Here is a 15,781-nt window from a genome sequence, read left to right as displayed (position 1 = left end):
TTATAATATTATATTATTTATTAATATACTATTTAGCAGAAACATACATTTATGCAAGGCAACATAATTAATTTTCATTTTTTGAACTAAACAATAACTAAAATATTTAACAAACTTTCTATCTTTAAACTATCCAAAGCCAGTATTAAAATACTGGCATAGGAACAGATGTGTTAACCTTGGTTACAATGGAAATAAGGTTAAAGGAACAAAGATAAACAATCAGATGCTCGTTTTAAGCCAACAAACATCCTGTTCTCTAACTGATTTGATAGATCAAATATCTGTTTCCACACATTAGAATGGTAAAAACCCTGAAACCAAACCCTGTGGATCCCATAACCAGCTCAGCCCCCGGCCCTCTACCTGAGCTAGGCTGCTGGTGAGAAGGTAACTGATACATCACCAGCTCGCAGAGAGAATGCAAACTGCAGGATCTGATGCTTTACCTGCCTTCCTTCTCTAATTAAATCTATTGTTGAGACAGGTCAGCTTATTTTTGACATCTAGTGGCACCCTGAGGCTCTCACATCAATTTAGAATCAATAGATTGTTAATTTATTTATACCTATAATGACAAGCAGCTTCTATTACTGGATTAGATCTATGGAAAAGTTTAACTAGGGTGAATGAAGAGTGTAATTCATTCAACCAAAAGGGTTTTTGTGAAATCTCAGATTGGGTACTTAAAGTTGTATAAACCGTATTTATTTAATTTTATTAGGCTTAAACTTTAGACACTTTAACCTGTTGATATGGCTTTAAAAGGTTTTAATGTTTTCATAATCATATTATAATGCACATTTACAATAAAAATGTGCTGTATGATTCCATTCCGACATACAAATTTGAAAAATATCTAATACAGTATATTAGCTATAAAATGTATAACTAAAAGGAGTTATTGCAGGTTCAGCTTTGAAACCTTTCATGGAAATAAACTGCAATTAACCTTTACAGTAAGTACTATATGTCAGTGGTATGCTTACAATTTAACAGCTGAGTAACCAACGAAGTCCATAGAGGTCTGCACAGATTTATGGTGCATCGCTATACAAGATTCCTTAATGTTTACATAAAGAAAATTAATATTCTGCTTCTCCAAAACCTGTTCATATGGATTTTAGATCACGCATTTAAGATTTGTTTGTTAAATGTGTTTTAAGTATGTTGGAAGAAATTCAAGAAATGTAAACAGCAAAAACAGCTGCTATTTCAACTGCTCATTGACATGTGAACACCTACAGTATGAGGAACAGCTTCAAAACCTAAAGAAAGGATTCATAGTTGTGAAATACAGTAAATCACCCAACCCGCAGAATTCCCCATAGACTGATCCATCCGCTTTGTGCTCTAAATAATGTAGAATCAAAGTATTTTTTCTATGTGGTTTAGTTGTTCGGCCCTACCCAACTCCACTACCCAAGTTCACCCTTAAAATATTTATGACTCAAATTGAGCAGCATCTTATTTACCACACGAAACAAAAAGGCTTAGAGGCGTTCTTTGAGGTCACTGAGATCATTCTATGAACTGCACATGAAAGCCTCTTCTAGCACTATAGTGAAGCACTATATGACTCATAAACTATTTCTGATGTTTTTGCTGTTATGGTACTGGGCATGATAGTCAAAGCCAATAAACACATGAATTCACATTTCGTAATTTTAAAGAGTACTGTAAATGACCCAGATATAATACAAACTTGTATATCTTGAAAGTTTTGCAATTTAAACTGTTAAGGAAATCTTGGAATGGGAGCTTTTGCTTTAAAATTTTATAGGCAAATATATTATTATTAAGGACTACATGAAGCTAAGTGTGTTAGCATTTTTTCAGACTCCTAATGGATTTTGCCTAAAAACTAGTATTTCTGAATGGCCTGAGGGCAGGATTAAGCATATTTATATACAGTCAAGACCAAAATTATTCATACCCCTAGCAAATTCTGACTTAATGTTACTTTTATTCAACCAGCAAGTTTCTTTTTGACCGGAAAGGACGCAGGCCTCTTCCAAAAGATAAGAAGATGATGTTCAAGAGGCATCATTGTGGGGAAAAAAAATTACTCATCTTTTATTTACATTTGAACAAAAAGTGGCCAAAATAAAATTATTCATACCCTTGGCTACCTGTCACAGTCTATGGTATAATCCAAAGTTCTATAGCATTCCAGATAGTCCAAGCATCCTAATTACCCTAATTCGTGGGAACAACCGTTTTAATCAACAATAAAGAAAAACAGAAGATATCTGCTGTTGGTTTGTGGACAATCATGACAAAGGAGCTCACTGAGGAACTGTGGCTGCACATTGTGGCTGCTTACAAGTCAGGAAAGGGCTATAAGACCATATATAATTGTAATGAAGTTCCATTAGCTACAGTGCAAAGTATTATTAAAAAATACAAGACGTTCCGCACTGTGAAAAATCTCAGAGAACAATGTTGGAAGCCAAAAGTGACACATGTGCTGGCCAGGAGGATAGTGAGAGAGGTAAAAAAAGAATCCAAGGATCACCACCAAGGCCATCCTGATGAATCTGGGCTCTGATGATGGCAACATCTCAAGGCAGACAGTACAATGGACACAGCAAACTGCTGGGTTCCATGGACGCAGACTATGGAGGACACCACTTCTCCAGATAAGGCACACAAAAGCCCCCTTGGCCTTTACAAATGCTCATCTGGACAAAGAAGAAGACTTCTGGTCTACTGTTTTATAGTCAGATAAAACATAAATTGAATTGTTCAGCAATAATGATGTGGCCTTCATTAGGCATAAAAAAGGAGAAGCCTTCAACCCTAAGAACACCATCCCCACTGTCAAATATGGTGGTGGGAACCTAAAGTTTTGGGGGTGTTTTTCAGCTGATGGATCAGGGAACCTAATCACAGTAAATGGCACCATGAAAAAGAAGCAATACATCAAAATTCTTAACAACAACATCAGGCAGTCTGCAGGAAAACTTGGCCTTGGGCACCAGTGGACATTTCAGCACGACAACGACCCATAACACACAGCAAAATTGGTGAAGAAATGGTTAGCAGACAAACACATTAACGTTTTGCAGTGGCCCAGTCAGAGTCTTGACTTAAATCCAATTTAGACTCTGTGCAGGGAGCTAAAGATCAGGGTGATGGCAAGGAGACCCTCCAACTTAAAAGAGTTGGAGATCATCGCTTAAGATGAATGGCCAAATTACCAATGGAGACATGCAAAAAGCTGGTCAGCAATTATAGGAAGTGTTTGATTGCCAATAAAGGCATTTCTATTGATTAATGAGAAGGGTATAAATTGTTTTGGACATGCCACTTTTTTCAAATGTAAATAAAAGATGAGTAATAATTTTTTCAACAATGATGCCTCATATACATCGTCTTATTATCTTTTGGGGGAACCCTGTGTCCTTACTGGTCCCAAAAAAACTTACTGGTTTAATGAAAGTAACTTTAAATCAGAATTTGGCAGGGGTATGAATAATTTCAGGCTTGGCTGTATATAAAGATTGATTCCATTTAGCATGTGCATACAAATAGAAAATCTTACATTTCTCTCCATAGAGCGAAGATATCTGGCACATTCAAAGTGGCCGTTGTATTCAGCCAGGTCTGCAGCAGTGAATCCATCTACATCCCTCTCTTTTGGGCTTATTTTGTGACTCAGAAGGATTCGACAACACTGGAAAATTGTGTATACAGAATCATATTCATGTCAATACTTCTAATAGTGACACAACACATGGTACTTACACCCTAATTTGGAATTACCTCTATTTCTCCATTTTCTGCTGCATCATGCAAAGGAGTTCCACCCCAGTAATCTTTCTTGACCTTTGATCCCATCTGTAACAGGCAATCCAAGATCTGATGGTATCCTCCACTAGCAGCAAAGTGTAAAGCAGTCGCCCCTTCATTATCTTGATTGGACAGGCAAATGTCTGTAAACTTTGCCTGAAATACACAACTAAACCCTTAATGCAGAACTTGTAAAATCAGTATGATTTTATCAGACCATTGGAAATGATGTTCAATATTTGTATGAGTACAGACAAATGTGGTACTCACAAGCCATACCACCAGTGCATGGTGGCCCATATGAGCTGCAGCATGCAGAGATGTCATGCCATCTTGTGCTCTTAGATGCACATCAGCCCCACAGTCTTTAATAAGATACTCCACCACATGTAGATTTCCCTCCTGGCAGGCCAAATACAGTGGCGTGGCGCCCATGTTAGTCTGTCGATTTACACACCTGAGAAAAGGTACATTTGTAAATGTACACAGGTGTCAGGCAACTACTGTACTATGTGATATGATCAGCTATATTAATAAAAAATAAAAGGATAGAAAACGTCTCGGTTACGGATGTAACCCTCGTTCCCTGAAGGAGGGAACGGAGACGTCACGTCGTGACCGACGAATTGGGAGCTCGCTTAGAGAGACCAATCTGCTTCGAATACTACTAAAACGCCAATGAACTTGGCATTGAGATATTTGCATAATGCTGGCGCCGCCCCGCCAGGTGCGCATATAAGGCGCACGTGCAAATAGGGAAATCAGCTTCTGTTCGCTGAGAAAGCCGGAAGGTGACCGGCCTAAACAGCAGGTGGCAGCACCTGTGGCGACGGGACGTGACGTCTCCGTTCCCTCCTTCAGGGAACGAGGGTTACATCCGTAACCGAGACGTTCCCTTTCAGTCGGTCACTACGACGTCACGTCGTGACCGACGAATTGGGAAACCCTACTAAAAACGCCACTAGGGGCTGACCTCTTCCAGTGTCTGCTTAAAGCCCTCCGGTTCCACTTAAGGATAGGAGAATTAGGTTTCAAGGCAGAAGGCCGGGCACTAGATGTTCCTTTAACCCCACAGTAGTGCCAGCGACTGGGAAGCGCCCTAACTGAGCGGTATAGGGACGCTGCGGAAGCCACCGCCCCGTTAAGGGCTAATGGTGGACGAAAGTCAACCGTAGTTGAGGTATAAATGACAGCCGTGGCTGTGTAAGCAAAGCAGTGCTCTGCTAAGGGAAACGTGGGCTGGTAGGATTAACCCCACGGAATAATACTCACAAAGGAACCCGTTGGGACACAATGTGGGGCCCTGGCCAAACACGTAGGTTCGTAAGAATACAGCTAGTGAAAGGCTGACAGCCAATGCTCCGCAACAAAGGCTGTCAAGGCAGTGGAGAGAGCAAATCAAACCATTACGCATTTTTGCTCTGTTAGCCTTCCATACTGAAACTCAATTTGGAGCCTCAGTCGGAGGCTGCAAGCCGACTTGCGAGTCTGCTCTCCGTGTCCTCCCTGGTGAGGATAGAACACGAGAGGATACAGGCTCGATACGAACATTGTAGAATCTAATGAACGTATTAGGTGTCGCCCAACCAGCAGCTCTACAGATGTCTGTTAGCGAGGAACCACGAGCTAATGCCCAAGATGAGGCAACACTCCGAGTGGAGTGCGCTCTCAAATTAAGGGGCAAGGAATGCCCTGCAAATTATAAACCAGGGCGATAGTATCAACTATCCAATGAGACATCCTCTGCTTAGTGACAGCTTTCCCTTTCTGCTGGCCACCATAACAAACAAAGAGCTGGTCTGAGGTCCTGAAGCTTTGCGTGCGGACCACGTAGAATCGCAGTGCGCGTACGGGGCACAACAAAGCCTCGGTTGGGTTTGCCTGCTCCAAAGGCAACGCTTGCAAGCTCACCACCTTATCTCTGAAGGGAGTGGTGGGAACTTTGGGCACGTAGCCTGGTCTGGGTCTTCAGTGAGACAGCAGGACCAAACTAAAGGCACGAATCGTCAACAGAGAATGCATGTAAATCTCCTACTCTCTTCATGGAGGCCAATGCTAGCAGGGTCAGAGTTTTCATTGATAAAAACTTCAGACTCGCAAACTGCAAAGGCTAAATCGGAGACCTGAAGGCTTCAGCACCATGGACAGGTCTCAGGAAAAAAGAGGGAGGGCGCGAGGGGTTTAGCCTGCGAGCGCCTCTTTAAAATGTAATAATTAAATCATGCTGGCCAACTGATCTGCCGTAGATAAGTGAGTGATGAGCAGAAATAGCGGCGATATCAATTTTAATGGCGGAGGGACAGCCTACCATCTAACCCATGTTAAAGATATAAAGCATAATGTTAAAGGGCATTCTCTGGGTCCTCGCGTTGCGAAGAGCACCAGGTGACGAAAAGGTTTCATTAAGCGCGTAAGCCCGTCCTGTGGACGGTGCTCGAACCGCGTCGATGGTGTTAGATACCGCTTGCGATAAATCACCTAAACCTTGCGCGCGCTCAACGACCATACATGGATATCCACAGGTCGGGGCGCGAGTGCCAAATGTGCCCCTTCCTAAGAAAGAAAGTCCTTCCTCAGGGGAATCCGCCAGGGAGGGCTGTCGCGAGGAGCATTAACTATGAAAACCAATTCTTGGTCGTCCAGTACGGACGATTAATAAAAGGCTCTCCTCGTCCTGCCTGACTTTGCACAGTGTCTGCGCAATAAAGCTCACTGGAAGGAATGCGTATTTACGCACCCCCCGCGGTCAGCTGTGTGCCAACGCATCCACGCCGAGGCTGCCCTCGGTTAGTGAATAAAATAGGCGACAGTGGGTATCGTCCGGCGACGCAAACAGATCTATCTACGCACAACCGAACTTCTTCCAAATTAGCTGGACCGTCTGGGGGTGGAGTCGCCATTCGCCGGGGGCGCAGCTCGGAAGCGCGTACCGCTGTATTGAGCGATCCCGGGATGTAAATGGCACGAAGGGACCTCAGAAGCGGTCTCATATGACGCAGCTCGAACAGTGTCACGGCTGCAGCATGCTGTCATATGTCCAGGAGCTTCTGAAATTGTATCAGAGGGACCGCGTACTTCCCTCGAATTAAACCGAGGCAAGTCAGAACTGACTAGTTGCGCGCTCTTGTAAAACACGCCAATTAGTTGATCGAGTCTAATTCCATACTGAGAAAAAGGATCCTCTGCACGGGGCAAAGTTGCTCTTTCCCAGTCGACCTGATGACTTAAACGAGCGAGATGCCGAAGCATTAACTCTCTGTGTTCGCGCACGTCTGCCAAGAACGGGCTATTATAAGTCAACGTAAATAAAGCAGAATGCGAACAACGCTCTCTCTCTGATATTTTAATGCCGTGACTAACACTTTCATGGAGACACGGAGAGAGAGAGACAGCTCGAATGGTGTACTTAATATTAATATGCCCACCCCACGACGCAGAGCGAAAAAACGGTCTAAGGCGAGGGGAGATGGACACAAAAGTACACGTCTTACAGGTCTAAAGCTGCAACCGATCTGAATATTGAAATACGAGCCTCGGCGTTATCATCCAAAAGACCACCTCCGTAGAGCCGGGCGTAAATCAAATCGATCGTAACCCACCGCGTATTTCGGGTACTATGAGATAAAGGCTGGAAAAACCCTATCATCATATCATCATCTCGGTAAGAGGGACCGGCTCGATAATCCTTCGCCAGCAGGACATCGACTTATGCACGCAGTACATGTGCATCGGATACTTTCACTATAGTGAAACGAAAGCCCGAGAATTTCGGGGTTGTGCCGGTAATTGTATTTCGTAACCGAGGCGGATCGTGCGTAAAACCCAACGAACGGGCTGGGAACTGAAGCCAAGCACCCAGGCACCGTACGAGGAGAATTAACGACACTACCGGTGTACCCGCGGCGGGGCAGCGAGGCGGGACAGGCGGGACTGCCGGTGCGTCTGCCGTGACAGCATAAGCATCTACAGTATGTGTGTGTGTGTGACACTGACCTGAGCCCGCTGAGGGAAACGGTCGTCCGGTCTCCTCAGCTGAGGACGCAGACTCCGACGGGTTTGCTGGTGGTCCGGTCTCCTGAGTGGAGGGCTCGGACTCCTCAGAACACCCGCTGGCGATAGAGGAGAGGTAGGGTGAGCTGGTGTGTGCCCGCTCACGGCTCTCTCGATCCTCTGGAGACCTGGAGAGGGAAGAGGAATGCACTCTGTGTGTGGTTAGTGGGCACCGGCTAAACAGCCGGTGGAACATATGCAAACCAAGAATTTTCCACCCGACCCTCTATCGGGGGAAGGAGCGAATCACCGTCTCCTGAAGAGTGATCCTCTGCCAATCCAGGTCGCCCGCTTACTGGCCACTTAAACTCCCGATCTCACGGGAAGTGGCTAAGCGGGCGGGGCGAGCTGCTGACGACCGGTTCCCCCCGCGCTGCCGAGATGGGGTCCGAAAAGGGGAACGGAGGTGGTCGCCGCAGGACGCCGACGGCGAGAGGCAGACTGAGGAACCGGCGTGGTGGTTTTTACCAAGGGCAGCTCTCCTTCGCCGGGGCATGACCACAGAGATCGCCTCAGTCTGCGCAGCGGAGCTGTACGACTCCACGGCCTCGCCGAAGTCTGTGAGACAGGAGCATTCAAGAAGTTGTTCTCGCCTGCGTCCGTCAGCCAGACACAGCCAAAGGTGGCGATCTTGAACCACTGTCGTGAACATCGCACGACTGAAGGTCGCGGCCTCCCTCGTAAATCCTTGGTGAACCCGTAGCAACGTTATTGCGTGCAGGGCTGAAGCCGCCTCTCCGCATGCCTGACGGACAGCGCCCGTAACCGGACGACTATCTACAAACACGGGAGGGAAGGGTTGGGTGGTCCCTCCAGGAACGCAGCTGCATCGCAACCCCCCGCTCCACTGAAGGGTCCCTGCCCTTAGCGGCTCCATTGGTGAGGGAGGTGAGGGGTGAAAGCTGAAGCTGAACGGCCGGATGGCCGCAAACCACGTCAGCTCTACGTGCCGTCGGGAAGAAAGGCACAGGAGCAGAGGACCGAGAGGCCCGAGCAGCTCCGAAATACCAATCACGTGGGCGGTACGGTTCGGGCGGAGAGGGGTTAACCCCTCCAACTCAACCGTTACCGCCGCTCGAGCGGGCACGGCCGCCATCTCCGGAACGACTCCACTTCGGAGGAAAATTGGACACCCCTCTGATGCTGCAGAAGTGAACGGGACCAGAAGGAGGTCCAATGGATTCGGCAGACATCGTAGAACACGACTCTGCCGTCTCCACCGGAACCTCAACCGGCTGAGGATGAAAGGCCGGTAGGTGGAGGACGCATCCTCCGTCCTCCTCAGCGTAGTGATGCGAAGAGCGTCATGCGAGCGCTTGACAGTCGCACCATGGCGGTGTCAGCACTGCAAAGACGCGGACAGCATTCCCGTAGAAACGTCAGTCGTCTCCGCAATCCAAGAGGGTTATGCTCTCACAGAGAGAACAAAAACTCTCCACGAGCGCAGCCCCAGAGTGCTTGATGCCCAAGCATGAAGACAGCGCTCGTGACCGTAACTGGAACCCTTATACCTCTCACATCCAAGATCGCACGGACGAAAAGCAATCCTGAAAAGGACGCTGATCTCCGAATATACGAGAGAGTGGCTGTCTTTAAAAAGACACAGAGCTCTCACGTATCACTCTTTTAGGGAAATCACTCTTTAGGTGCTCAGCTGATGATGCGCACAGGGAAAGGCAACGCACACACTAAACTCAAAACAAAAAATATGCAGAGCAGTGGAATACTGCGAGCGTCCGCTGTGTTAGTACTGCTTGTCAATCAACTTCAGCAACCGTTCCCCGAAGAGCAGATAGTAGCTTCTCAGTCAGATAAAGCCGGCTTTCGAAGCGAAGAAGGGCTGGTTTCCCTGTTTGCACGTGCGCCTTATATGCGCACCTGGCGGGGCGGCGCCAGCATTATGCAAATATCTCAATGCCAAGTTCATTGGCGTTTTAGTAGTATTCGAAGCAGATTGGTCTCTCTAAGCGAGCTCCCAATTCGTCGGTCACGACGTGACGTCGTAGTGACCGACTGAAAGGGAACCTTGACAGAAATTGTCAATAATGCACTGCGGCAATTCATAAACAGTGCAAAAAAAATTTCCCTACAGAATATTGTTATTGCAAATGAACTAATTCCAGTAAGTAGATTGACACCTTATTTTACCATATATATTATCCATTGTGTAACCAGGTTGAAATTATATCTTTACTTTTACGGTTGAAATGTCACCAAATGCTGATGAACATTGTTTTCTTTATGTTTGAGATGTGTTTTATTGTTAATATTTACACCTGTATGTTGTATTCAGACCATGGTGTTAATACCTGTACTGTCACTTTAAGAGGTCGCAGTCTTTGTGTCGTCATTCACGTGCTTCTCTCAGTTTGCGCCAGGCAGGGTGAGAGGAGGTAACGTATTATTTTGCTCGTCAGTTTTAAACACTTATTTCGGTTTTTGGACGATGCAAACTTTGTTTTATGCCTGTATAAATGTTTGTTTTGAGGATGTGAACATTCAGTTAACATGTCAATTGATTATAAACCTTGTAAACAGACTTTTTACAAGCTTTAAAATAGACATGTTTCCACGTGCTAGTTTATGGGGTTTTCTATATGTTTATCTGCTAACAGGAGCTTGAGATCTGTGTGCTATGTGGAGGAGACTGCATGTTACAGAGCCTTATTTATTTTTGTTTGTTGATTTGTACAGGTATGTGTTCATTATAATTTATCTGGCATAGTGTTTACATTTGTTGCATTAAGTATGTAAAAGAAATTCATGATGTTAATTACATTATAAAATGCTCAATCTATTTAGTTCATTTTCACATTTTTATTTAAAAGTATTTTTGCTGATACAACTAAGTTTTATCAGTGGTGTATGTATATGCAGTTTGCGCCAGGCAGGCTGAGAGGAGGAGCTTGAGATCTGTGTGCTATGTGGAGGAGACTGCATGTTACAGAGCCTTATTTATTTTAGTTTGTTGATTTGTACAAATCCGCTGTTCCATCTTCATTAAAAGAGTAACCAGCAGTCGGTTGTGCTTTGGGTCTTTTCTTCATTCATCGCAACAAGAACACAACGCAGAATATACAAGGGTTAATGGACGTGCATTTGACCTGAAATAAACTGTTATAGACTGCAGGCCCGTTACAATGGTGCCGTGACCTTTCAAGGATTGGTCTGAAGATCGACGTCAGCTCGTTCGCCGTGGGTAGCAGCATTCACTTGCCTTTTACCGTGGTCAGGTATTCCATTGGACTGCAACCTGATGTTTAATTTTTTTGTCTTTTTCAATATAACACCATTTAAGGGAGTGCTTTAATGATATGCAATTGATTGCTGATTGATGTGATTATCTATATGTTTTTTTGTACTCTTACAGTTTGACCATTAAGATTTTATTTTATTGATTTTTTTTAATCTCATGTGCTTTCTGTGTATGGAGTGACTGAAAAATGGCAGAGGGTTACTCATATTTTGTTGAGGGTGAAGTTAACAATGCTGAGGGTGACTCTATTGAGAACCAGTTTGGTGTGGGGAGGGGTTTGTTTTTTTGACCCTTAGAGTCCAGAACACCAGGGCCTAGTGTCACAGCATTACACACCCCACAGCTTACCTCTACACGTTATGTAGATCGTGCCATGCCGAGCCAAGTTGAGCAGAATACAGACTTGGGCTCACTCATTACACAGTTAGCTGAGAAGCTAGGTGAGTCCATCACAGCTAAGCTACAATCTGACCGGTGCACACACAACACCAGTACTACTGTACAGCCCTCAGAGATGACATTACCTAACGTCAAGGTTGTCATGCAATCAGATGTAAGGGAGCCTCCTATATTCAGGGGTGATAGCTCAGACAAATTCACAGTTCATGAGTGGGAAAATCTTATGACTTTGTATTTAAAGAAGAAAGCTATTCCAGTTCATGAACATTCACAGGAAGTCCTGGCAAAACTTATGGGCAAAGCAGGGGATGTAGTGAAGATTAAAGGCTCTCTAAGCGAATCTGCGAGACGTTAGTAATTGTTGACGTTTGAAACTATTTTCAAACAGACGGAGCGTAGCTAACTCCTCCCCCTCCCCCTCCCTTCCGTGCTTTCATGAACGCGCCCAACCCCCACCCCCAAATCCTTTTTGTCATTTATTGGCTGGAATACTTTGTTTTGTTTTGTGATGCTAGGTTTGGCCACTTGTTGATATTGCCGTTTGTGAAGCCTGAGCTGTCTACAGAGATCGCGTTTTTTTACAGTTTGATCAGCGGACAGGCAGCAAGCAGATAGTGAGGAGATGTTTCCGGTATGTAACAAAAAATGTTTTATGGTCAAAAACGCTTTAATTGGCTTAGAGCGCCTTTAAGCTGCGTAACAACACATCAATTAACCATGCTGCCAATCCCCATGTGATTTTTGATATCCTGAAACAACACTTTAGTGAACTGACTTACTCAAGCATGCCTTTGGCAGATTTTTACAACACACTGCCCATGCCAAGTGAAGATGCTATGGAATATTGGATAAGGCTAAACAAAACAGTTGATGTAGCAGATGAATATCTGAAAAGACAGGGTCTATGCATTGATGACACGGGCCATGAAGTCAGTATGATGTTTATCAAACACTGCCCAGACCAGTCTCTTGCAAGTGTTTTCAAGTTCAAGTCTGCGGAAAAATGGTCGGCATGTGAGATCCAAGAGAGGCTTGACGAGCACATGCAAGAACAGAAAATTCAAGCTGCTTCTGTTAGGCCAGTTAAGCTAAGCACAGTAGAGCGCAAAGTCCATTCCCAGTGTCATGTGCCTATGGCTGATAATACACCAGCTCCAAACACCACTGTGCCGTTGGGGCCATCTCCAGTTCCCATGACTACTGCGAGTGTTGTCAATGTCTGCTTGAGCAGTTTAGTGAACTAGTTAGACCGACTGGTTACACAACAAACACAAGTGCCAGCTAACCCCAGAGCTCAAGCCACAGTTCCTCACTCTTTTCGAAAGGTGTGCAGGGTTTGTAGGGCTTCTGATCACTCCACTTTGTCTCACTGCAGACGAGAGAACAGGTGTTTAAAGTGCTTATCGCCTGGTCACTGGAAGAAGGACTGCCCTGATCAGACCAACCAGCGCCACTCTCGACCTGCCAACAGCGCTGGTGGACAGGACCCACAGTTAAACTAGAAAACCCACACCCTGGGAGGGGCGGTGTTGGTATTGTGGACAAATCCCTCTCTGATACACAAGACCCAGCTCGCTTATATGAGGACTGCTTTGCCAAAGCACCTAAGGGGACCCGTTTTGTCATTCAAGCCACACAGACAATCGAAGCATTCAGTGAGTTGTTTTATGCTACTGTCCTTGTCAATCACAGTGTACAGCTTAAAGGAATGTTGGACTCTGGCTCTATGGCATGTAGCATCAGTGAACATGCAGTAGAGAAACTCAGCTCTGCTGGTGTTTTGCCTGAGAAGCAGCACCCTGAAGAAAATATTGTTTTGATTGGCTGTGGTGGTCTGCAGACTCCAGGGTTTTTATGACTTGGAGATGCAGCTTTACGGTGCTCGCTGTGTTGTACCTACTTTGGTTGTGCCTGGTCAGCATGATGATCTCATAGTGGGCTCAAATGTCATCAAACACATGATTCGTGTTCTTAAGGGTGATAATGACTATTGGAGCATGGCTTCCAGACCTGAGCATCAGTCTGATCCCGATGTTGAACAGTTCTTGTCGATGTTCACCAATGTTGAGCGCTGGAGAGGGAGTGTGGTTCCTGACAAAATAGGCACTGTCAAGCTCACCCAAGCAGTGATACTTCAACCCAGGCATGAGCATTTGGTTTGGGGTAGACTTCCTGCTAGCGTGCCAATGTCACCTGGAAGCACAGTTGTGGTAGAGCCAACCAACTTAAAAGCCATGCCACGAGGTGTTCTCTCTGGGGTGATAGATGGGTGCCAATGACAGTTGTTAACCCATCTGACAAAGCTGTGACACTGAAGAGAAATTGCAAATTGGCTGATGTGTTTCCATGTTTGGCAATCGAGGATCTAGCTGCTTCTCAGGGTCTACATGTGGCTTCAGAGAAACAACCAGATGCAGACAACAAAGAAACTGACTTTGAGATACAGCAATCTCATATGGAGAAACAAGTACATGACATAGCGCAACAGCAACATGACACATGGCCCAGTGTCTATTTAGCTGGTCAGCTGGAAAAAAGCCTATCAGAGTTGGGCCTAAGTGATGTTGACATAGACGCATGCCAGGTCAGTAAAGACTGCAAGTCTAGGCTCACACAGCTATTGATTGAATATCACGACATCTTCTCCAAGCACCCATTGGACTGTGGTGAGGTCAAGGGATATACACACCGCATTCATCTCACTGACAATCGCCCTTTTCGCCTGCCGTATAGGAGGGTCCCTCCTGCCCACTATCAGAAGTTGAGGCAGGTTCTCACTGATATGGAGGAAAAGGGGATTATCAGGAAGTCTTCGAGCGAGTATGCTTCACCACTGGTGATGGTGTGGAAGAAAGACGGTGGGTTGCGGATTTGCACCGATTTCAGGTGGCTGAATGCCCGAACCTTAAAGGATGCCCATCCCTTGCCACACCAGTCTGACTGTCTGGCTGCTCTTGGTGGCAATTGTCTCTTTAGTACGATGGACCTCACTTATGGCTTCTTCAACATCCCAATGCACGAAGACGACAAGAAGTACACTGCTTTCACAACCCCCTTTGGACTGCATGAATATAATCGAATGCCACAGGGACTTTGTAACAGTCCAGCGTCCTTCATGAGGATGATGATTGGGATCTTTGGGGACATGAACTTTACAAAACTCCTGTGTTATCTTGACGATCTTCTTGTCTTTGCGTCGACGGAGGATGAGGCCCTTTCCAGACTTCGCACAGTGTTCCAGAGACTGCGGGAGAACAACTTAAAACTGGCTCCGAAGAAGTGCTATCTGCTTCAAGAACAAGTCAGATTCCTTGGACATGTCATTAATGGCGAGGGTGTGGCCGTCGACCCTGCCAAAGTGGAGGTCATCACCAAGATGACAGTGCAAGACCTCATGGAGGGAGATGAGGGCACGCCTTCTATTCGGAAAATCAAATCTTTCCTTGGCATGGTCTTTTACTACCAGCATTTCATCCCAAATTGTCCCTCCATTGCGAAGCCATTGTTCGCACTTACGGCTGGGCAGAAGAGACGGGGATGGTCAGCTAGAGATAAGAAGCCTTTAGGGACCTATCGTAAGCTTACTCCTGCAGACTGGTCGGCGGAATGCAGAACTGCTTTTGACCAGTTGAAGACCATGCTGTTGGAGTGCGTTGTGCTGGCCCATCCAAACTTTGACGAGCCATTTATTCTGTCAGTCGATGCTTCATTAGACGGACTTGGAGCAGTGCTTTCTCAAGTGCCACGAGGAGAGTCCAAGGCCAGACCTGTTGCTTTTGCAAGCAAGACACTCAATGCGTCACAACGAAAGTACCCAGCTCACAGACTAGAGTTCATGGCTCTGAAGTGGAGTGTCTGTGAAAAGTTTAGCCACTGGCTAAAAGGCCGTAGCTTTACAGTTTGGACGGATAATAATCCACTGACTTACCTTTTAACAAAGCCAAAGCTTGACGCTTGTGAAATCCGCTGGGTCTCTAAGCTTGCGTCTTACTCCTTTGATCTCAAACACCTGCCTGGAAAAAGGAATGTGGTGGCTGATGCCTTGAGTCGCGACCTCTTCGCAAAGCCCATTTGTCAGAGGCTGCTGAAGGAACCATATCCCACACTGATTCAGGAAGCTAATAGGATAGAGGAAGATTCTGTGCAGGATGCTTTCAGGGTCAGCTGTCAGTCTCAAATCTACGGATCTGAAAACCATATAACGTTTGAGGTGGCGTGTGATTCAGCTGAGATCAGAGCTCTTTGTCAAGCACACTGTGACTGGATTGATGCAACGGAATC

At 45.6% G+C, this 15,781-nt stretch overlaps 1 protein-coding gene across 1 annotated transcript in view; it reads right to left on the bottom strand.

Annotated features, from left to right (window-relative positions):
- Positions 1 to 15,781, bottom strand: part of espnla (espin like a) — a 48,677-nt gene that overhangs the window by 9,959 nt on the left and 22,937 nt on the right. The window contains exons 3-5 of the mRNA XM_055213082.2: positions 4,066 to 4,252; positions 3,769 to 3,951; positions 3,548 to 3,679 (exon numbers count right to left, since the gene is read on the bottom strand). Of these exons, the coding sequence (XP_055069057.2) occupies positions 3,548 to 3,679; positions 3,769 to 3,951; positions 4,066 to 4,252 (502 nt within the window). The remainder of the gene's footprint in view (positions 1 to 3,547; positions 3,680 to 3,768; positions 3,952 to 4,065; positions 4,253 to 15,781) is intronic.

The sequence above is a fragment of the Misgurnus anguillicaudatus genome, chromosome 8 (assembly GCF_027580225.2).
Source record: "Misgurnus anguillicaudatus chromosome 8, ASM2758022v2, whole genome shotgun sequence".
Taxonomy (NCBI): domain Eukaryota; kingdom Metazoa; phylum Chordata; class Actinopteri; order Cypriniformes; family Cobitidae; genus Misgurnus; species Misgurnus anguillicaudatus.
Note: the sequence above shows the minus strand (reverse complement) of the source record. Positions and strands in the feature narration are given on the sequence as shown.